This window comes from Leopardus geoffroyi, chromosome C3, assembly GCF_018350155.1.
Source record: "Leopardus geoffroyi isolate Oge1 chromosome C3, O.geoffroyi_Oge1_pat1.0, whole genome shotgun sequence".
Classification (NCBI taxonomy): Eukaryota; Metazoa; Chordata; class Mammalia; order Carnivora; family Felidae; genus Leopardus; species Leopardus geoffroyi.
This window is the reverse complement of record NC_059338.1, coordinates 145867205-145892233: the sequence shown is the minus strand read 5'-3', so window position 1 is coordinate 145892233 and position 25029 is coordinate 145867205. Positions and strand designations below refer to the sequence as shown.

At 39.1% G+C, this 25029-nt stretch overlaps 1 protein-coding gene across 15 annotated transcripts in view; it reads right to left on the bottom strand.

Moving 5' to 3' along the window:
* TMEM68 (transmembrane protein 68) overlaps positions 1-25029 on the bottom strand; it is a 70360-nt gene that overhangs the window by 20135 nt on the left and 25196 nt on the right. For 3 of the 15 annotated variants that reach the window (XM_045455221.1, XM_045455219.1, XM_045455223.1), the window contains 3 exons: positions 21523-21583; positions 19717-19856; positions 6267-7610 (listed from right to left, as the gene is read on the bottom strand). In XM_045455221.1, the coding sequence (XP_045311177.1) occupies positions 7494-7610; positions 19717-19856; positions 21523-21583 (318 nt within the window). In that variant the 3' untranslated portion in view covers positions 6267-7493. The other 12 variants (XM_045455224.1, XM_045455225.1, XM_045455228.1 and 9 more) reach the window with 9 other exon arrangements.

Below are 25029 nucleotides of genomic sequence, written 5' to 3'. Positions count from 1 at the left end.
CACAGCCCTTACATGTGACCATCACACCATGCTACTCCCCATTGTTAGAGAAGAAGCTAGCCTATAACAAATCACACGCTATATCATTTGATCCCCATATCCGCCAGGATATGTAAGTTGCGAGTAATAAAAAATTCAATTTAAGCAGATTTACACACGAGAGAAAGTAATTGGTTCACATAAGTAGAAGTTCAGAGGTAGAATGGCTTTGGGGGTTGACTTAATCTAATGGCAAATCTTTCTACTTGGCCTCCAGTGAAGTTGGCTTCTTCACAGGCTGAAAGTCACAAGCTCACAGCAGATCCAGGACTCACATCCATGTGCAATAAATCCAAACAAAGAGAGAAAAGGTCACTTCCGGGAGCTCACCCAGAAAAACGAAAAAGAATTTCCCCAAAGACCCTGGGCTCACTCCTACTTCCATCTCCCAGGTCAAAATTATTAACAGATCAAGGACATGAGATTATTCTTAGACAAACTGGGCCATCCTCGGAATTGCAAGTGGAGACAGCATCCCCTGAGATACACAAACTTCCTGGAGGAGGGAAGGATACCTGAACAAAGTCAGGATTCTTTTCGGAAGAAGAAAGGAAGGAAATAATGGATCCTGGGTAGACGGTCAACAATGTCTCGTTCAGAGAAGGACATTTTCATCTCACCCTCCTTTGGCACACGATCTGTGGCTTTAAAACAGTTCTTGTGAAAAAAAAAAAAAAGCTGTGATTTTTGTACTGATCATAAATTCAGTATGAGCCAAAAGGATCAGATGGTGAATCTGGAACTCATTGTTGAGAGTGACGAGGTTAAAAGAAGAAACAGTCTTATCGTACTCACTTCTGGTCATATTGGGACCATGGTATCAACTCCAGATGTTGCATTTCAACATGGTACACTGTATGGCTGAGCTGTAAACATATTTGCTCCGCCCAGCGCGGAGCCCAATGTGGAGCTTGATCCCACAACCTTGAGATCATGACCTGAACTGACATCAAGAGTTGGACACTTAACTGACTGAGCCACCCAGGTGCCCCCAGCCTACCTTTAAAAGTGAGAGTTCAGTTCCTGCTGGGAATTTGATTTTGCCTACCAGTTGATGAATGTGTTCTTTGACCTATAAAACAACAGTCTGAAATAGGGAAATAATGTTGAATGTAGGGTTTAAAGATTTTGAGTGAATCATGAGTACTTGGCTTTCAATACTGCTGGATGATGGCACATATTAAAGAAGAGGTAAGAACAGGACAAGTGGGGGAAATTAAATGGGATGACCAAGACAGAAAAAAAAATGTTTCATAGATGTTGAATTATGATCTAAAACAATACCATAAAGCCACCTAGAATTCAAAATAACCCTCATACCACAAACCAGCCTGATGTTTAGAAGTCAACACACAACATGGAAGAGATACGAAGATCCACATCTATTCTTTCATCTTTGAACAAGAAAAATAATCATATAAAGACAAAAATGCATACTTTCACCACATCTAGTCAGCATATTGTCAAAAGTTCTAACCAAAGCAATTAGGCAAGAAAAAGAAATAAATGAAAGGCAAATTGGGAAGGAGGATGTAAAATTATCTGTTTGCAGATGACATGAATTTATATACAGGAAACTCTAAGATTCCACCAAAAAAAACCCTGTTAGGGATAATATATGAATTCAGCACGGGGTGCCTAGGTGGCTCGGCTGAGCACTGGACTTTGGCTCAGGTCATGATCTCACCGTTTGTGAGTCTGAGCCCCGCATCGGGCTCGCTGCTGTCAGCGCAGAGCCTCTTTTGGATCCTCTGTTTCCCTCTCTCTGTCTCTCCCCTGCTTGTGCTCTCTCTCAAAAATAAATAAAACATTTAAAAAATATATATGAATTCAGCAAAGATGATGAAACAAAATTAACACACAAGTCACTTGTATTTCTATACATTAACAATGAGTAATTGAAAAGTAAATTATGAAAGCAACTGTTTAAAACAGAATAAAATGCAAAATTATAAAACATTGCTCAGAGAAATCTAAGATGATATAAATAAATGGAAAATATCTCCTGTTCTAATACTGTGAAGATGACAATACTATCCAAAGCAATCTACAGATTGAATACAATCTTTATCAAAATCCCAAGTTTTTGTTCATAAATAGGAAAACCCATCCTAAAGTTCATATGGAATCTCAAGGGACTCCAAATAATGAAAACAATCTTTAAAAAGAAGAACAAAGAGAGCTCATACTTGTAGATTTCAAAACTTACCACAAAGTTGCAGTAACCAAAACAGTGGTATGGCAAATGGACAGACATACAGAACAATGGAACAGAATAGAGAGTCCGGAAATAAATGCTTGCATATATGACCATTTGATTTTTGAGAAGGGTGCCAAGACCACACAAATGGAAAGGACAGTCTTTTCAACCAACAGTTCAGGGAAACTGGACATCCACATGCAAAAGCATAACGTTTATACCAGACACAAAAACTAATTTAAAATGGATCAAAGATCTAAACTTAAAGACTAAAATTATAAAACTCTTACAAGAAAAAATAGGGGGAAAGCTTCATATTGGATTTGGCAGTGACTTCTTGGACACGACACCAAAAGCACAAGCAACAAAAGAAAAAATAAATTAGATCTCAACAAAATTAAAAACTTTTGTTCGACAAAGGATCGTATCAAGAGAGTAAAGACACAACACAGAGAATGGGATCAAATATTTGCAAATCATATAACTGATAAGGGATTAATATCCAGAATATAAAGAACTCTAAAAACAATAGGACTTGAATAGACATTTCTCCAAAGAAATGCAAATGGCCAATAAGCACATGAACAAATGTTCAAAATCATGTCATTAGGGAAATGCAAATCAAAACCACAGTAAGATACCACTTACTGAAAATAAGTGAAAAAACTGAAAACAACAAGTGTTGGCGAGAATATGGACAAAAAGGCATCCTGGTGCATTGCTATTGGGAATTTAAAATGGTAGTCTCTGTGGTAATCAGTTTGGTGGCTCCTCAAAAAGTGAAACATAGAATTACAATATGATCCAGCAACTCCACTCCTAGGTATACATAACAAAAAAAGTGAAAGCAGGGAACCAAACAGAAACTTACTTGTACAGCAATGTTCATAGCAACACTATTCACAGTAGCCAAAGGGTAGAAACAACACTTTGCATAAACAAAATGTGCTATATACATACAATGGAATATTTTTGAGCCATAAAAAGGAATGAAATCTTGATACATCTATATGAACCTTGAAAACACTGTGGTGTAGTAATATGTATGTGTAAATATATATTTACACATCTATTATATATATATATATAAATATATATTTACACATCTATTAGATAGATAGATAGATAGATAGATAGATTTTGCACACACACACACACACACACACACACACACACACACACACAAATTTGGTCTTTGTTCCTAGCTCCTGGCACTGAGTTCCTAAAATCCTGGTAATTTTCTGAGTGATAGAGTAACTATTTTATGCTGACTCCTAGTTGGGTGTGATGAGGGAAGGCTAGATAGCTTCAGGATGAGGCTAGTTACCAGAAAAACTATGTGATTAGAGGCTTAGAACTTTCAGTCCCGTCCCCAACCTCTAGGGAGGTGAGAGGCCAACCAGTGGCCAACAAGTCAATGAATGATGCCATGATGAGGCTTGGGGGAGCTTCCGGGCTGGTGAACAGATCATATGCTATAAAGGGGGGCACCCAGGGAGAACATGGAGGCTCTGACAACCCCGCCCCCCCTCCCCCCACTCCCATACCTTGCCATCTCCCTTTCGGTGGTCCCTGAATTGTATTCTTTATAATAAAATAATAAGTATGGCATTTTCCTAAGTTCTATGAGTTGTTCTACTAATTAACCCAACCTGGGGAGGGGGAATGGAAGGGGAGGAGGTCATGGAAACCTCCAAATTTGTAGTAGGCCAGGCAGAAGTGGGGGTAGCCTGGAGGCCCTATTTGCTGCTGGCATCTGAAGTGGGGCCAGTCTTAGGAGACCGAGCCCTTACCTTGGAGAGTCTATGTTAACTCCAATAGTGTCAGAATTGAATGGAGTTGTAGGAAATCCAGCTGATGCCAGAGATGAAAGAACTGGCATTGGAACTATGTCATCTGGTGGCAGAAAAGACCTCAACTGATTTTGCTAAGTGAAATAAGCCAGACACAAAAGGGTAAATATTGTGATTCCACGTATATAAGCTACCTAGATTAGGCAAATTCAGAGAGACAGAAAGAACAGAAGTTACCAAGGGCTGAGCAAAGCAGGGAATGGAGAGTTATTATTTAATGGATACAGGGTTTCCGTGTGGGATGATGAAATCGTTCTGGAAATGAACAGTAGTGATGATTCCACAATATTGTAAATGTGTTTAAGGTGAATGAATTGTACACTTAAAATGGGCTAAAATGACAAATTTTGTTACATACATTTTTCCAAAAAAGGTAACAAAAATATATTTTGAAAACAGTAATCATATACAAATACAAAAACATATCTCTTACCCTTGCAAACATCTATTATTTCAAAGGTTCCTAACGCTATAAACTTCAGAGGGTCTCATATTTAAATCACTTAGAAGTATATGTAGAATCTTTTAAACAGAATACGAATCTCAGAGTCCACAGTGATAATATCAAGTCTGTGGGGAGAGCAGAAACTGGAAAATTCTATTAGAAGAGTAGAATGCCAACTAACAAATGTAGAATAATAGTTAGAAGATCACACTTTTGAAAACCTCACAGTAGTTACTTATTTCAGGAAAGAGTCAATTCAAGAATGCCAAAATTGGTGGGTGAAAGTTTGATCAGACACATATATTTACATGGTCTCAAAGTATCTCTCCATAAACTCGATACAAAGGAAAATTTTACAGGGAAGGAACCTGGCGGGTGCCATTTTAACCAAGTGATCAAAGTTACTACCATCGCTAATGAACCAAACTGACATTATGTGCCTCGTGATGTGAAACGCTTGAAAAAGCACAGCATCATTTATGTAGTATTTCTGGAATAATGCATAACCTGATTGAAATCATGACAAAAATATCAGAGAAAAACAAAGTAAAGGGTACCTACAAAGCAAACAGTCTGTCTTCTCCAAAAATGTCAGTATCGTCCGAGACCAAGGAGGGCTGGGGAATCATTCCAGACTAAAGGCGACTCAAGAGATAGTAAAACTAAATGCAATACGTGATCCTGCTATGAACCATGCATCCAGAAGAGAAACTGATATAAAGAATATGGAGACAACTGGTGAAATGTGAATCCGGGCTTCAGATCAGGTAATACTAGATATCAATGATAAATTTCCAGTCATTGCTCTATGATGCTATAAATGGACAGACTTATAATCGAGAAGAAAAAATTGAAAGAAAGAAAACATCTACCTATACAGATATATAATATATATAATATCTATACAATATATACATGGGATGGGGGAGAGAGATAGGAGGAGGGGTGGGTGAAGAGAATAAAACCAATGTAACGTAACAATTGGCCAATCTGGGTGAAGAGTATGTGGGAGTACTATGTGCTACTATTGCAACTTTTCTGTAAATTTGATATTGTTTCTAAGTTTAAGTTTTTTTAAAAAGGATATGAAAAATCTCCCATAGAAGTATGCCATGTTCATGCTTCTGGAGAGTCCCTAGCTTTCATCAGGCTTATGAAAAACTCCCTTCAAAAAGAGTGAACAACACCCCCTTTCCATTATTATTTGTGTTTCTGTATTCACTCCTATCCCCTCATTCTTCTAAATGGCATCTAAATTCAAACAGCAAAGATAAAGATCTCGTCCTGAGCAAGACAGGACAGCTTCCGGGTAGACAACGTGGCTTGAAGTAGTAAAACTTACATAGTATAAACAATAATAGCTTTTGCTACATTAGCAATGAATATCGTTCTTTCCTCCATTTTTAAAACCCAATGGTGGCCCCGAAACATTATTCTCATTTGTTTTATAATCATTTATTCATTCATTCTGGAAATACTTATCGATTTTCAAACAAACACTGCTCACTGCCAGAGGGAAAAAAAGCTGCAAATAATCATTAACTGACTCTTTTCATTGGAACTGAAATTAAAATATATTTCTTACACTAGAAAGTAAGGTTTACTCATTGTGGCTGACATAGATGATTGTCAACATAGGATTGTGGGTGAAAAATGTATGAACAGTAAAACAAAAAAATTACTTTAAAATAAGAAAATGTCGCATATGTAATTTCACAAGAAAATGAACTGTAATTCAGCTTTACTTTTATTTTATGTTGCTTACTTTTATATACATCACACATATCATACATACATACTTGTTATACAAAAATCTATACAAAAGTCCAGGTAATTTAGTATCTAAAAAAGGGAGCGGGAGATACTGCATTTGATTTCTGGTACTCTTCTGTTTAAATACTTCTAAAATTCAGATTTCAAGGAGACAACAAATTGAAAGCCATTAATTTTTCAGAAAGCTTTGTGTTCACATAAATTCATCATTCAAGTATACTCTTATGGAACAATAATACACCACGTGACTGACTGCAAAATCACACTGAATAAGCCATGGTACCAAGTAAGAGTGGAGCTCTCTTGCTCTGGTTTTACAGAATCAGCCCCTTACATGAAACGCGGAACACAACCGTGATTCCCACCTGCCACTATTAAACGCCATGTTACAGCACGGTACACCCTCTATCGTCTGTCTACAGATTCTTGTTAAAAAATAATACTAAAAAAGAATAATTATTAGAAATTTTACTTCTCCGAATTTCTTTTTTATTCAATTTGAAAAACAGTATACCTCTTTCATTGTGCTTGGCAACTTGACATCATACCTAAGGAAATAATTTAAAGATCCTATGGACCAAATATATACATAAGCTTCTAAAAATTCTTGGTATTGTTTAATTCATTTATAATTTCAGTTCTACAGTTCTCAGTCACAGCAAATATAAAGAATTTAAAACAACACTCCTCAACATAGCATTATTATGTTTTTAAAAAGTGAATTGCTGAGGCACAAGAACATTACGTGATTTGCCCAAGGTCAGGAAAGGAATGAAGGGCAGATAAAGGAGTATTTCTTCTCCAATTTAAAGTGGCTGTACTGAATTCCGCCATCTTGCAAAATTAGCCCAATGCAACAGATACAGAAATTAGACGCGTTATTTGGGAATGTGTGTTTAGCCTAAATTGCTGTTATTAATAAACCTAGTTTTTAAAATCTATACAGTTATCATACATTATCAGGAATTTATAAAAAGAAACACCATTCTCTGAATTATTAGGCAGGTAATGAGTTACTGCTTAATTTTGACACAATTGACGGCAAAAGCAAAATCGATACAATTTTAAACAAACAAGTTCAGCAAAAGATGCTTATTAACATTCTTTTTAAAAAATACTAATTATAGAACCTACAAAATTTAGAAGACAGTACTAGAGACACAAACATACTAATATAAATGTATTAAATCGTCTTCGAGTTGATCTTTTGTTTTTTATGAAAACGTTCTAACAAAGCACTCATAATGTTTCCTGGTATTCTTTGGTGCTTATCAATCAAAGCTTGAACAGCATTCTTTGTCTATTAAGAAAACAAAAGAAAAGCCATTATTCTTTTAGTTCTCAAAATAGATCATTCATTTGTAAAGATTTTAATATACTACTACTCGCAAAAAGCCCTCCCTAATTGAGCATCCCTCTCTCCCCAAAATTAATGCTTTCCTTCTCAGCACACCCGTCGTGTGGTTCTCACACTTGCCAGGCTGAAAGCACAGTTAATGTTACACGGCTATTTTCTGCACCACACTGTAAGCTCCTTAAGACAGAGCTTCGTCTTTCTCCAACACTGAGCACAGCAATGCTTTGCATACAATAAACACTAAGAGGAACGACAAAAGTCGTAGGACATTTTTACTAGTGGGCAGATGGGGAAGGAAGTTTTACTCCTTCCTATCCATGAATAAATTTGTGTGCACGTTTCTTTCATCACATACACACAATTACATCAGGCAACGCAAGAGGAAAAAGTGAGAACTACAAATGAGCTGATACACTTTTAGTTCACTGCCTCAATTTCTAGACAGTTTAAGAGGACTTTAAGTCACAGCAATGGAAAAGCCAATTAGGATATAACAAGGTGTCTCCTAAAACGATTTGCTTCCCATTAAATTCATGACAAATTTCAATAATCTTTTCTTCTATATCACTTTGTGGCTATCTAAAAAAATATCTGTGTGCACATCATGCATGCATGTACACACGTACATTATTTTAGATGGAAACCTTTTAATAGGCCTTCTTTTTATAAATCTTGGACCTTCATCCCTTTTATTTTTGTAAAAAAGGTTTTTTTTTAAATTCCAGTTAACACACAGTGGAATATTAGTTTCAGGTGTACAATATAGTGATTCACCACTTCCATACATTACACGCTGCTGTTCATCATCACAAGCGCCCTCCTTAATCCCCATCACCAGTTTCACCTGTTCCCCCCCAACCTGGCTCCCTTCTGGTAACCATCAGTTTGTTCTCTAGAGTTAAGAGTCTGAGCTTCATCTCCTTTAAATATAATTAAGAAGCTCTAGCCCAAAGATGTATTTAAAAAAATTTTTTTAATGTTTGTTTATTTTTGAGACAGAAGAAGACAGGGCGCAAGTGGGGGAGGGGCAGAGAGAGAGGGAGACACAGAATCCAAAGTAGGCTCCAGGCTTCGAGCTGTCAGCACACAGCCTGATGCAGGGCTCAAACCCGCAAACCGTGAGATCATGGCCTGAGCTGAAGTCGGAGGCTTAACTGACTGAGCCACCCAGGCGACCCCACAAAGATGTATTTTAAAAATATGCCTCTCTGAACCACAAGTTTGCATATCTGTAAAAGGAGAACTGTTTCATACACTTATTAAAAGGGTTAAATGAAATTTCAACCATGTCTTCAGGTACTTGGCAGTGACTAAAAGTAACTAATAAAGGTTGTCTCTTGTGAAGTATGTTCTTTAAAATTTATTCATTTATTTAGAAAACAGTAGATGCTTTGGAAGCTATAACATTAGTGAAACAAGTCTCTAATCTCAAACTTGTAACTTAGTAAGTGGGTCAAGTACAAAGTAATAAAAACCTTAGATCATTTGGGGGTGCCTGGGTGGCTCAGTCAGTTAAGTGTCCGACTTCGGCTCAGGTCATGAGCTCACAGTTGGTGGGTTCAAGCCCCTCCTCGGGTTCTGTGCTGACAGCTCAGATCCTGGAGCCTGCTTCGAATTCTGTGTCTCCCTCTCTGTCTGACTTGCCCCACTCACACTCTGTCTCTCTCTGTTTCTCAAAAATAAAACATTTAAAAAAAAAAAAACATTAAAAAAAAAAAACAAACAAAAACGCATTTGTAAGCTGTATCTACCACCTGAGATGTGAAAAGAAAGTATCCAGAAGTTCAGATGACAGCCCGTTTATTTGGTGGGCAGTGACAGGGAAGGACTCACGAACAAGGTACTGTTTGGCCTGGGTCTCCAAGGACCAGTGAGATTTCAGTGACAGTGGAGACAAGAGCGGGAAGCAAAAGACCACGGGAAAGCAACTGGCTAAGGACAGGTGGGTGAGGGAGCTTGGCTGGACTTTCAGGTATGTGTTCTGAAGCTGGGTGGTAGAAGGCTCTAAAATTATAATTCAATTAAATCATGAGGCTGTCAAACGCCAAGTGACAAAGTATAGACTTTGTTTAATATGAACTGAAGCGTCAAGGAAGGGTTTGGGGTGGAGAAATATCGGGGCGATGCATTAAGAAAATACAACTCTTGCAAAATCACCAATGATACTCTTCTGTCACCAAACCCGATGACATTTTTTTTTTTTTAAGTTTATTTATTTATTTCGAGAGAGTGTGAGTGTGCGTGCCAGTGGGGGGAAGGGGCAGAGAGAGAGAGGGAGAGCGCGAGAATCCCAAGCAGGCTCTGCACTGTCAGTGCGGAGCCCGACTCAGGTGAGACCACGGCCGGAGCCAAAAAAGAGTCGGATGCTTAACTGACTGAGCCACCACGGTGCTCCAGTCAGTGACATTCTTTTAATCTCACTTGACCTCTCAATCTCCCCTGATCTTGCTTCTGGAATTCTCATACTGGAGGAAAACCTAGGTTTTCTTCTAACTTTCAGGCTGCTCCTTTTCAATCTTCCTTGCAGATTTATAGTCCCCAAATCTGCCACTGACTTATTCTTCAAAGGTTCAGTGATCTTTCCCCTTTCCACAACTTTAATTACCTTTCATTTGCTGATGACTCCTAAACATTTACCTCCAGCCCGCTCAGCTTCAGACAGGAATGGTCTTGAGTGTTTTAAAGGCACCTCATTCTTTGTCCTTTCCTTAGTTCCTTCCCTGTTTCAGCAAACGACACTACCATAAACCTAGCCAAGTAAGCCCAAACCTAGAAGCCATCCTTCACAACTCTTGCTTCTCACTCCCAATAGCCAATCCATCCATCGGCACAGCCATTTATTTTGCCTCCCAAATACCACTCACATCATCCACTTCCCTCCGTCTTCTTTACACCTTATGACACATGTATGTATACGATATATGCGTGTAGATATAAATAAACCCATATTTCTATGTGTGTATGTGCGCGTGAGACTAGAGAGAGAGAGTTAAAGAGACAGACAGAAACAGACACTGTAAACACAGAAACAGAACAATAGAGAGATTAAGACTGAGAGAACTTTCGGGAAATATCCCAAGTGCCCTCTTCAGCATTAGCATAGTATATTTTAATTTAGATTTACAAAATGCTTACAAAATGGTTCTCCGCAATCAAATGCCGGAACAATCTATCACCCATTTTTGAAATGAGGTTTCGTTTCTACATTAATTTGGATGCTAGTAATTTTGAATTTGTGATAATTCAGGGATGATTATCCTATAGTTTATGCTTATATTATTAACAATGAAGACTGGAAAATCATGACAATGTATTACAAAAGGATAATTTTAAGTGTTCTTTATTTCCAGTATACTTGAGTTCAATAATGACAACTTACAATCCAAAATATGAATACAGCAACTATGTACTTAAGTAAATTCCCCCAAGAAATTCTACGATGATTTGGTAGACTACTTGTTACTTTAGGCACTGAAAATAAAGCGCATAAAGCAACTGGAGATGATAACTGAGGTATTTCGATGATTCAGAAAGGCCTTTTCTTCCTTACTTAAACTGGTAAGTTTTTACTATATCTGTTTTACTGTATAAAATACCTAACCCTACCAGTGACACGAATGTGAGTAAATCCTGCTCTCATATGAAAGAAAAATCAAGGCCCTGGAGTTTAACTATCAGAATATACTTTCCTTAACCGAGGAAAATAAGGGAACAGGGTTCACTTGATTTGAGACCTAAAAGAAATGCCGAAGAGCATTTAGTTCCATTTCTCTGCTCTACAAATAAGGAAATCGGGGTCTGGGGAAGAACGTACTTCTCTAAAGTGATGCTGCTGCCTAGTGGTAGGATTGGTGGTGAGTCACACGGGCGACGATCATAACCCGGGTCCCTAATCTTCCACGCCAGGCTTTTCCTGCTCTTTTTCTGTTACCTTCTATTTTGTGCATAAAAATACATGGTATTTGTAAAAGGGGTTCCTAACTGGCTCTGAGCCACTTAAATCTTAATACATAGGGAGGAAAAAGTTGTAAAAGAACAAAACAGAATTCACATATCCTACAGGAGAACACATAGGTCGGGGGCAGCACAGAAATGTGTTAACGATAAATGCACGTGGGCAGAAGCAATGTCACTGGGTAAGGCCTCACCCTGGCGTCAGGCTCCCGGAGCCTCATGAGTAAGGCATCACCGCGGGATGAGACCAGAGTCATGTCGCACGGACAGCATGTGCTGACTCTAAAAGCCAGTGTCACGGAGCTTTGTCTTCAGGATGAAGGAGGGTAGTAAGTGCTGAGTAATTTAATGAGCCAGCAGCGTAACTGAAGGTAAGTTTTCTGTGTTTTGATTGTTTATTTTTTTTTTAACGTTTATTTATTTTTGAGAGAAAGGGGAGGGGCAGAGAGAGAAGGAGACGCAGCATCCGAAGCAGGCTCCAGGCTCCGAGCTGTCAGCACAGAGCCCGACGCGGGGCTCGAACCCACGAACTGTGAGATCATGACCTGAGCTGAAGTCGGATGCTTAACCGACGGAGCCACCCAGGCGCCCCAGAGGTAAGTTTTCTAAGAATGAAGTTCAGAGATACGTAAGCAAAGACAAGGGCGCATAATGTTTCTTTACTGTTAACCTTTGTGAAACTTCCTACATGTCAGCTGCTTGATTTGAAGGGTCTCATCTAATGTAACATTATCGTTGTTTCAACTGTACATTCTTTTCTAAGTGTCTGGTCTGGCTGAGTCCCAATACGGTAGAGCAGATTATAGTTACTCACTCTCTCTGCCTACCAGACCTCTCTCTTTTGGACCATCCTATGGGAGGAATACAGATCCTGTCCCCGTGAAGTCCACGGTGGCCATGTGACAGCACTGGCCAATAAAACGTCAGTGGGCAGCTGGGTGGTTCAGTCGGTTAAGTGTCTGACTCTTGATTTTGGCTCAGGTCACGATCTTGCGGTTTGTGAGTGTGGGCCCCGCATCAGGCTCTCTGCTGTCATCGCAGAACCTGCTTCAGATCCTCTGCCTGCCTCTCTCTCTGCCCTTCCCCTGCTCGCTCTCTCGCTCTCAAAACTAAATAAACATTTAAAAATAAATAAATAAAAATAGAAATAAAATAAAATGTCAGTGGGAGTGAGCCACCTGCAAACAGAAGCTTTAAAAAGTTTCACTCCTGACATTTTTTTTTAAGTTTGTTTATTGAGAGGGGGGGGGAGAGAGGGAGAGAGGGAGAGAGAGGGAGAGAGGGAGAGAGAGAGAGAGAGAGCGAGAGAATCCCGAGCAAGGTCCACTCTGTCAGCATGGAGCCATGAGGCTGGCCTCAATCTCACAAAACCATCAGACCTTGATTTGAGCTGAAATCAAGAGTCAGACGCTTAACCAACTGAGCCACCTCGGTGCCTGACATTTTCTTTTTACCATGGCAACATCCCACCTGAATCCTCCTGAATCCAGGAGAAGGAGGACAGGGACCTCAGGGGAAATATAACATAAACAAGAAGTAAGCTTTCCTGTCTTAGCCTCTGAGATTGGCTGGTTGTTAGCACAGCACACCCTAGCAAAACTAACTAAATTATCCAGTTTTCTTATGTGTAAAAGGCAGTAATAAGTCCTGCTCTATAGGATTAAATCAGACTTATGCATAGAAGGAAAAGTAAAATTACCTCTGTTCACAGATGACACGATTTTATATATAGGAAACCCTAAAGATTTCACAAACACAACTAATAAACAAATTCAGCAAAATTGCAGGATATAAAATCCACACACAACACAAAAATTGTATACACTAACAATGAACAATCTGAAAAAAAAAAAACCAATCCCGTTTTTTTTTTTTTTTTTTTAATTTTTTTTTTCAACATTTATTTATTTTTGGGACAGAGAGAGACAGAGCATGAACGGGGGAGGGTCAGAGAGAGAGGGAGACACAGAATCGGAAACCGGCTCCAGGCCCTGAGCCATCAGCCCAGAGCCCGACGCGGGGCTCGAACTCACGGACCGTGAGATCGTGACCTGGCTGAAGTCGGATGCTTAACCGACTGCGCCACCCAGGCGCCCCCCAATCCCGTTTATAAACGCATCAAAAAGAGTAAAATACTTAGAAATAAACTTAACTGAGGAAGAGAAAGTCTTATACATTGAAAATTATAAAACACTGCTGAAAGAAATTAAAGAGACAAATACATAGAAAGACCTCCTGTGTTCATGGATTAAAAGATTTAATATTGTTAAGATGTCCATATTATCCAAGGTGATCTACAGATTCAAGGCAATCCCTATCAAAATCCCAGCAGCACTCATTTGCAATTTCAAAGGACCCTAAGCAGCCAAAAGAAGAACAAAGTTGTAGGCTTCATACTTCCCCATTTCAGAACATACTACAAAGCTACAGTAATGAAAACAGTGTGGTACTGGTATAAAGGCAAACATATAGACCAATGGAATAAAACAGACAACACAGAAATAAACATTTGCACGTATGGCAAATGATCCTTGACAAGGGTGCGAAGACCATACATTGGGCGGAAAGCAGTCTCTTCAACAAACAGTGGTGGGGAATCTAGACACCCACAGCAGAAGGAATAAAGTTGAGCCTTATCTTACATCATAAGCAAAAATTACCTTGAAATGGATTCAAGACTTAAAACTATAAACCTTCTAGGAGAAAATATAGGACGGAAAGCTTTGTAACACTGGATTTGGCAACCATTTCTTGAACATGACACCAAAAGCACAGGCAACAAAAGCAAAAATAGACAAACAGGGCTCCATCAAACTCAAAAACCTCTGTACATAAAAAGGAACAATCAACCGGGTGAAAAGGAACCTACAGGATGAGGGAAAACATTTGCACATCATATATATAGTAAAGAGGACATCCAGAATAAAGAACTTCTACAATTCCACAACAAAAAAAAATCCAAATAACATGACTTTAAAAATGAGCCGACACCTTGAACACACATTTCTCCAAGGCATATGAAAAGGTGCTCGACACCACTAGTCAGGGAAATGCGTATGAAAACTATAATGACATATTACCTCACACCCATTAGGTTGGCTGCTATCACAAACAAAACAAAAAACAGAAAGTAACAAGTGTTGATGAGGATGCAGAGAACCTGGAACCCTTGTGCCCTACTGGTAGGGATGTAAAATGGCATGGCCCACTACAGAACACTGTATGGATGAGGGTCCCCCCCAAAATTAAGAAAGAATGATCGCACTGCGAGATAACAGAAAATATATATTGGTCCCTATCCCTGGTTCCTGGCACAGAGCTCCTCAAACTCTTACTATGTCCTAAGCGATAAGGGCACTGAACATCTTTTGTTCTAATATTTGGTCTCTGACTCACAGTGCTCCTGAAATCCTTATAATTTCCTGGGTGATAAAAGTGTCTTTTGTTCTACTGGATTCCTGGATGTCTTCTGAATAAGGGCAGGTCACCAGAAAGACCAAACTATGATTAGAAGCTTGGAATTTTCAGCTCTACTCCATCATGCCCAAGAGAGGGGAGAGGAGCTGGAAACGGAGTTAACAATCGATCGCGCCTATGTGAGGAAGCCTCCATAGAATCCCAACAGTACAGAGTTCAGGGAGCTTCCCTTCCAGGCAGGTGAACACATCCACACCAGGAAGGGTGGCACGCCCTAACTCCACAGGGGCCCTGCAGTTGAGGCCCTCCCATTCCTCGCCCTACGTATCTCTTTATCTGGCTGGTCGTCTGTATCCTTTATCACATCCTTTAATAAACTGGTAAAGTAAGTAAGTGTATTCCTGGGTTCTGTGAACCAATACAGCAAAATAATTGAACCTGGGAGGGGTCTGGGAACCTCCAATTTGTAGCCAAATTGAACAGAAGTTGCAGGTTACCTGGGGACCCACTACTGGTGATTTGCATCTGGAGTGGCGTGGGAGCAGTCTCGTGGGACTGATTCCTTAACCGGTGGGATCTATACTATTTCCAGGTAGACAGTGTCCGAAATGAGTTAAGCGACAGGATGTCTAACTGGTGTCAGAAAATTGCTTGGTGGGGGCAAAGCCTCCCTCCACACATTTGGTGACCAGAAGGGTCGCAAGTCATGCTCTGTGTAAAAGTAAAGGAGATGTGCAAGTGAAAGAAAGACACAGCATGGAAGAACTAGGTTTTTCCCTCCGGGAGGGAAAAGCGAGTCTTTTCTTTCCACCTGTGATCCGGCAATCTGACTTCTGAGTATGTATCCAAGAGAATTCAAAGCAGGGTCTCGAAGACATATTTGTACACCCATATCCACCACGGCACTATTCACAACAGCAGAGGAAGTGGAAGCAACCCTAACGTGCATCGGTGAACGAATGAATATACGACATGTGGTACACACAACAGAGTGTTATTCAGCTTTAAAAACCAGAAGGAAATTCTGTCACGTGCTGTAGTATGGATGAACCTTGAAGACATTATGCTAAGTGAAACAAGCCAGTCACAGGAAGACAAATGTTGTATATGATTCCCCTTTTCTACCGCGGTCAAATTCACAGTCACAGAAGGCAGAATGGTGGTCGCAAGGGGCTGCGGGGAGGAAGAAGCGATGAGTGGTGTATGATTCCACGCATATGTGGAATCTAAAAGAGGTGAATTCATGGGAACGCAGAGCAGAACAGGGGCGTTACCGGGGCGTGGAGGAAGACGGAGATGTTGGCCAAGGGTACAAACTTCCAGTTACACGATGAGCAAGTTCTGAGGATCTAAGGTACAGCACAGTGACCAGTTACGAATACCGTATTATATATCAGAAAGTTGCTAATGAGAAGGCCTTAAATACTGTCACCACGGGCACACAAAATGGCAATTAGGTGATGGAAGCACCTAACCTTACCGTGGCCATCATTTCCCAACATACACATGTATCGCATCTTCACGTTGCACATTAAACTTTTACAATGTGATTGGTCACTTGTATCTCGACAAAGCTGGAGGAAAAACAAGAATCTCGCGTGGCCCGTGAAGGAACCAGAAGAAAAAGCTGACGGGTATGTATGAAAAAGAAAAAAGAAAGAATGGGCAGCAGGTTTTCAGGGGGTATAGAGACTGGAGATTGGCCGCACACGTGAATATATTTGGCACTACTAAAGCATACACTTAAAAACGGCTAATAAACGTTGTGGTTTTTTTTTTTTTAATTTTTTTTTTCAACGTTTATTTATTTTTGGGACAGAGAGAGACAGAGCATGAACGGGGGAGGGGCAGAGAGAGAGGGAGACACAGAATCGGAAACAGGCTCCAGGCTCTGAACCATCAGCCCAGAGCCTGACGCGGGGCTCGAACTCACGGATCGCGAGATCGTGACCTGGCTGAAGTCAGATGCCCAACCGACTGCGCCACCCAGGCGCCCCAAAACGTTGTGGTTTTGACTACAATTTAAAAAACTTGAAAGAAATCACACTACACATACCTACGGCTGGTATAAAAGTCATAATCAAAACACACACCATTTTCCAGGTGATTCAATAGAAGCCATTCAATTTATGGCTTTCACGTAGTTTTATACTTTCTGAAGATGTAACTGCAAGCTGAGTGGGCTTTTCTCATCCTCATCTTCCCTGATCTCTTTGCAGGAATGAATATTACCGGTCATTCCTATTGTGTAAACATCCTCGCCGGCTGGCTTCTCCCACACAAACTGGCTTTTCTCCACGTCTCCACAGCTTTGGCTGACGTCCTCAGCATGCCCCTCGTGTGTTCTTCCCTGTCCTCCCGTCTGTCCTCAGTCTTCTGTCTCTAACCTGCTTTGTGAATGAAGCTCATGACTTCAGTAACTGTCTCGTGTGGATAACTTCTCAATTTTCATCATCAAGTATTTTTAAAAACCTATGCATATAATATATATGGACATATCCTGCAGGTAGCTACAGAATCAATTTTCAAGTCTGGTACGTCTATCTCTATAGATAGAGACCACTATGTGATTCACTCATTCATCAAACATTTACTGAGATCTAATTAAACACCTAACATGGTGCTGGGAACTGGAGACCCAAGAATTCAACAGCATGAGCCCTGCTCTTAAAGAGTGCACTTATAATCATATGTATCTAAGTGATCACAATTGCTACAGTCATCTTCACAAACCATTGTAGAGAAACAGATTACACATCTGCTTGTTTGGGCCTCCTAAATGTGAATGAAACTGATATGAGCCACTCCCAAGCAGAGACCTATCCTCACTGAAATGTTCTCTGGTAGACAAATTCCCTAGTCTGATAGTTAAGGGCCTAAAAATGTAGCTACTTACTTAACCAGCAGCATCTCAACCAAACCCTACCCACCAAGATACTGATTCCCCAAGTTTATTCCACAGCTGCTAATCCAGGAAAAACAAGGAGGTTTTGGTCAGCTAAGCCTGGGAAATGCCCTTTGAAACAGTTAAATAGACTTCATTGCAGAGCTTCTTGGAGCCTTTAATGCGTTTGCAAAATCCCTGGAGAATTTATTAGGCAGTCTTTTCCAACCTTGCCGTTCTAACCAACACTGCTGGTATATGGTCAACTCTCCAACCACCGCATCTTTGTTCATACTCTTCCTCCAGCCCCAAGTCCACAGGACCAAGCCACGCCCTTCTTTCAAGACCCACCACAAATGCCCTCACTCCAGGAAGCTTTTCCTATTTTTTCCTTCACAAAGCAGTCTTTTTCCCCTCTGAGCTTCTACTGGTCTCCCTCAAATTCAGCCTCCGTATCGCTTCCAGTGCTCTTGCCAAACGCAAACCTATTACACCATTCACCTATGTTCCAGAGCACCCCCCACCTGCTTTCAGGAAACAAAATCAATTATAGGCCATCCTAGTCCAGACCATTCCTGTGTTTCTAGCCCCATCGCCTATGATATCCCTGTGGCTATACAAGACCACTCTCAACTCCCCAAAGGTTTTATGCTATTCCGTAACACCATCCCTTTATACATTGTTTCCTCTACCTCAGGACCCTCCGTCCAGCTAATTCCTTGTCTTTCAAAGCCGAATTCAAGCATCACCTCTCTCAAGGAGGCATCCCTAATCTAAGTTAGATAGCTTCCCTTTGTGCTTCCATGATGTCCTAAGACAGAAGTTCTCAATCAGATCGGATTTTGCCCCGTTGGGGATCATACGGAAAGGTCTAGAGGCATTTTCTATGATCACAACGAGTGAGGGGTGAGGATGGGGAGTGCTACTGGCATCTAGTGAATAGAGGCCAGAGATGGTGGTGGTAAACATCCCACAGTGCCCAGGACAGCACCCCACAGCAAAACGCCCACAGTACCCAGGTTAAAAAACCTTGCCGTAAGCACACCACCGTGGTAACACGTCACCATATAAGCACTGATTTAGTTATTTAGCTCCCTCACGAGACTGTAAGTTCCTAGGACAACAGGACTCCCTGGTGTTAACAGTGTTAATATCCAGCATTCATGAAGCGCTTACTATCTGCCACTCACTGTTCTAAACAACGAACTTGCGTAACCTCATGTAATGCTCAGGGACAACTATGAGCGGGTACTATTCTCTTCCCGGTTCTGCACACTAACAGAGTGAGCTGTGGACTCCCTGAGGTCACACAGCAAGTTGTGGAGCTGGGAGCAATCTGATTTCATCACCCACACCCTTCAACACTATTCCATTCTCCTCCCAAGATACTCCTATCAAACAAGAACAATACTTTTCTTTTTATGGAGGTCAAATCTTTGTTCTTCTGAACATCACTTATGAAACCTTTTACTTACCAGTGCCAAGAGCCCCGACTTGGGCACGTTTGACATTTTAAACTGAGTAGCTCTGCGGTGGGGGGCTTACTTAGGCATCGTACGATGTTTCCCAGCATCCCTGGCCTCTACCCACTAAATGCCAGTAGCACCACCACCTCCCGGGTCCTGCCTGTCATGACAATAAAAACAGTCTCCAGGTCCTGCCAAATGTCCCCTGCGGGGAGGAAGTCACAACTGATCTAGAACATGTTTGTAGGATAAAGTAGTGAAGTCATTTTTAATACAGTACTTAAAAGGAAAACTCTGTTCAAAGATTAAGAAAGAAACAATAATTTACCTTTTCAGCTAATTCTTCTGCTGTTATCTTTGGATCATAAGGAATAGGCTCACCTAAATAGGTGCGTAATTTCACAGGAAAACCTCCATACATCGGAGCAAATGGATAGCGGAATTTTTCATAAAGCCATCTAAATAACCCTGTTTTAAAGTAAACAAATTATTTTAATGGGTTAAATATTCTAAGCACATATTGTAACTTTCAAATTAATATGTAAGACTTAGAGGAAGGTGGCAAACAATATCACCCCCGGGCAATTAGTACAATATATGTTTTTTTAAGACGAGCTTTTCATCACTTGTAACTAATGGAGCATACTAACGTAAGATGTTAATAATAAGAGAAACTGGGGGGTGGTGAGAAGCTGTATCAGTACTCTGCATTTTCTGCTCAATTTTTCTGGGAACCTAAAAATGCCCCCCAAAATAGGTTTGTTCATTTTTTTTAAAATGAGCTTTCAAAAATAAGAGAATTTTAAAAAGGCAAATCAATTACTATTATTACAAAACAAAGGGTAAAGACTATAACCCAAAGCTAGAAGCTAAAATGTCTAGAGACTCACAAAAACAGGCTTGTATGAATAAAAGAAAAAAAAGAAAAGGGTAAGATAAATTCACGTAAACAGGAAACTACAATGCACCAATAAGCCAGGTAAAGAAAAAATATTGTAAATTAAGAAAACTGCAGAGTAGCAAAGAATTACTAATGTTAGTGACCAAGTACAAAATTTAGCAGGATTGCAAGTGGCAAAAATGTAAAATAAACTGATGAACTAAGTAAAAAAGAAAGTCAAAAAGCAGTCAACAGAAATTTTTAAACCACTTTATAATTAAAGAGACAAAATTAGGAATAATTTTTGGTATGCAACTTAAATTCTGAAGAAATGATCTGAGAGAAAATTAGAAGAAATAATTCTACTGTAAGAAATAATCCACAACAGTTAAATATCACATCACTTTCCACTTTACATTTGAAAAAAAAGGGGGGGGGGGAGTAATACCTAAAAAATGTAATAGAATATCAACGATATACCAACATCAGACATAAAACAGACAACAGAAATTTAAAGTTCTTCAAGAGGAGATCTGCATGGGGATAGGAACAATATATTGCTAGGGATACAAAATATAATCAATCGAATATAATATATAAACCACAGGATATAAAAACAAACTATGAAAATCTCAAAATAAAAAGAAAACAACAGAGAAACTGCAAAGAAAAAGCACATCTAAATGTTATCTCTCCTCTAACTACACTCAAAGCTTATTTTGTTACCCATAAATTAAAGTTAGGCAAAAAGAACTTTATAATATAAATGTATCATGGTTCAAAATATTTTAAAAAGCAAAAAATAAGAAGTAGCAGATATGAACCAAAGCAGATGATACATCCTTGTGTCGTTAATCTTAATTCAATATCATATTGTCATCCATTTTTAAAGCTGAAACTCATGCAGCAGCGAGTTAGGAAGGCAGTCTGAGTCATGGGTACATTTGTTCTAAACCTCAACAACATGGTTCAACCCAGGAAATTAGATAACTCACTGTAAGTTTAAGCCCACAACAAATAAGCTTCAGTATGTAGATGAGATTCTCAACAAAAATCTAACATCTAAGAACTGCCATTACTTAGAATGAGTTATCGCTTAGACTTTAAATAGAAAAGCATCTAAATAATAAATTCATTATCTAAAGTAATAACTCAAAAGTTGATTTCTTATAGGGTTCAAAAGCCCAAATATTTAAACTACTATATTCTAAATATTACATTATAATTAGAAAAACCATATGAATCAGAACTTACTTGTTCCTCCAAGTGATCTAAATCCTTCTCGAATATTTTGTGTAAACATAGGAATAATGGGCTAGAGAGAATTTGAATTAAAAAGTAAATATATTGATCCATTCAATATCACCATTGAGTCAGTAATGCAAACTTTTGGGGGCCTGTTTAAGATTATGAAATGAGCTATTTTAAAAATAAAGGTATACTTTTATCACTAGTGTGATTTATCAGACTAAATTTAACTCGATCATTTGTAAAAATAAAAATTGGAACTACTACCCTCTAGTGGCGATATATAATATTTCATTTGCCAACTTTCCTATCATTCCACATAAACCCTTGAAACTCAAAATGAGGATTACCAAAATCATTAATTTCACGGAATAAAATGAATATGGTAAATTGATCTTAGCGGTCCACTGAAGAGTATGCTGACTGGAGAAAAGTTACAAGGCAGAGGTCCCTGTATGGGGAAATACATATGAATTTAAATGACAGGTTTTGGCAAGATGCTGTCACAGAATTACTGAAACACTTTTTTGTGTGAGCTTATGAAATCTAAAAATGTTCAACATTAATGAAAAGTATAAGACTCACTGCAAAAAAAAAAAAAAAAAGGAAAAGCATATACAGAAAACAATTCCTTTTATCATTAATTTTAGAGCATTTCTGCTCACAAGTTCATGGTTTTTATTATCCTATGAATATCACTGATTAAGCATGATTTTTTAAACAGAGACCTTAACAATGATGAAATAGCAAAGGATCACGTAAGGAGGTTCTACCATGGTGAAACTGAAGTAGACAAAAAAAATTGAATAGAAACACCTTAATATGCACACAAAATCCAACGAATTAAACGATGTTTCAGAAAAAAAAAAAGCTGAGTATCACTTTACTTCCAGTCTACCATCAGTCTGTGCCGAATACAGTGTTCCCTGCCTCGGTGAGCAGGGCTTGAGATATTTAAATAAGCTGACATTTTACAAAGCCATTCTTACTCAGCTGTGGGGAACAGTAAACTATGGTGGACTGAAGGAAAGGGACTAAAGGCATAGCTTTCTTCCTAAGACTTACTAGCTCACATAGAACCACTGACCCTTATTTACTGTATCTCTCCCTGCAGCGGAAGGAAGACCCCTAACAGCGGAGACGTTGTTCTGCTCACAGTTGCGTCCCCAGCACCCGGAACAGTGCCTGGACTAGACTAGGTGCTAAAACGAAGTGCGATGAAGGAATCACAGAAGGAATGAGTACACAGAACAGACACAATGCCTGTAATGGATTAGTTTGTATTCTCTGAATACAAAATGTCAGAAACAGGCAGCAGCAATCTTAAAACCAGTTAGGAAAAAAAGTCAGGTAAAGAAAAGCACTCCGGTGGAAGAATTTAAAGTTTCGTGGCGTTAATCCACAAAGCTAAAACATGAAACAAAGTACACGGACTCTTTGGTAAAAAATTCAGATTATGATCAAGGAAACCACCCCTAGTTTTGTGAAATAAAGTAATTGGCTGACAGTCTAACGTTTTAAAGAGTTATAAAATGTCTTTAGAGTTGAGAACATAAAATGCCCAAAGAGGAACAGAAACCTTTCAGCTCACATATACACACACCCTTTGTCTTCTCTGACCAGTATTGCTGGATTTATGTCTACTGAGTGGCAGGAACCCCTAAGTTTCTGCTGAAGCGTGCACTTTATGAAGACTCTTGAGGTTACATATCATCGTTTAAAAAGCTTACTCTCCAGAAGCTAGATATTTCTAGAACTTCCTAAACAGGAAAATGCTTACCCTAGCAGGCTCAGTATTCCAGGCTATAGTCTGGGCATATGGTCGCTTAGTTCTGCATTCAAGCTTACAGCCTTAAGACCATAAGCATTACTTTATTACAACCTGATACTGTAGTACAATTATTCCTCCCTTTCCTCACGCACCTTTTGTATACGAGGGACTTGCATAAGTAACCTAGTAACCTAGGATGAAACTGTTTGCAGTATACATGTATCTCTGTGTAAGGGTGTGCAAGACAAAGAGAATGTGTATTTTGTTAAAACTAGTCTTGGGGAATCAGGTGAATATGGTCTGAGAGTCTAAACTTTGCCACTAAAAGTAAACGAGCACCACTGGACAAATCACCAAAATGGAAATAATAATAATTATCCTATCTCAAAGGCTATTTTGTGGATTGAGATAATACATATATATTAACAATTTTATTAAAACAACTGTTATTTTCTTTTACATCAGTTATTTGTTTTCTAACTTGAATAAATGGGCTAATATTTTCCCAACCTATTTAGATATGAAGTCACCTAAACATTCCTATCAAAGTGATAATTCTCAGGAATTGCACAAAATGAGTGATTTAGATCATATTAAAAAGCCTGTAACTTTCAGATAAACCTTAAATATCTTTTACCAATATTTTGTAAACTTGCACTGACAATCTAGATTTTTTTCACTTCAATTTGTTATAATGTCACAATTTAAATGCAATTATTCCTGCAACAGTCTTAAATTTTTACTGGAAGTTTATGATAGTTCTGTGAGGACTGTGAAGGGGTTTTCCAGATGGGTATTTGTAGCATTCACAACTAGATCCATATATGATTGAAAGAGCTCTGTCACGTATCCGGAGGGTCCCCCTAACCTCCAGGTCAGCAGACTCACGGTGAAATGCAGGCAGGAGTCCCGCAGTGTAAGCTCTGCTTTGCTTCTGCCTTGCTGTATGACCCGACCCCTCCGTCCCTTCATCTCTCTGTGCCTGAGTTCCCTCATCTGCAACACTGGAATAATTACATACGTCACCTACTTACTATACAGGAGTACCAACGTAAAGCCTTTAGAAGCACTACAAAAGGTTGGGGTGATACAGTATTTACCAAACATTTAATGCTATTTTGTAAATCAACAATGTTAAAGGTTTTTGTTTTTAAACTTAAAAAAGGCGGTTTATAAAATTTTCCCAAGTTTTATACAGAAACTTTAATTAAATGATCTGGATTATCTTACTTAATTATCTAGAAACGCTACCAAAGACTGAAAAAAATAGTTCCTTTCTCTCTGTAATTTCTTTCTTTCAGGCCTTCGTCCAGGCAATGTTCCTTAAATCTGTGAAGTTAAGGATGAGAAATTAGAATCTCATGATCAATTTAATTCCAAATCTACTTTTGTCATTTTTATCTTAAAACTTTATAAGAAATAATTCTTTCAAAATATAAACTGAAAACTAAACTATCTTTGATTAGGTTTTTAGCTTTTATCATTGCTTTAACAGATATTACATTCATTACCATTAATTTTTGTACAATGGTGCATATATCCTTTTGTTTTACATTATTCGTATATTCTAAAATTTTGTTTGATACATCAGTGCTTAAGACTCTTTGAGAAATAGGGGTGTCTGGGTGGCTCAGTCAGTTAAGCATCTGACTCTTGGTTTCCACTCAGGTCATGATCTCACAGTACGTGAGAGTTCAAGCCCTTCATGGGGCTCTGTGCTGACAGCACAGAGCCTGCTTAGG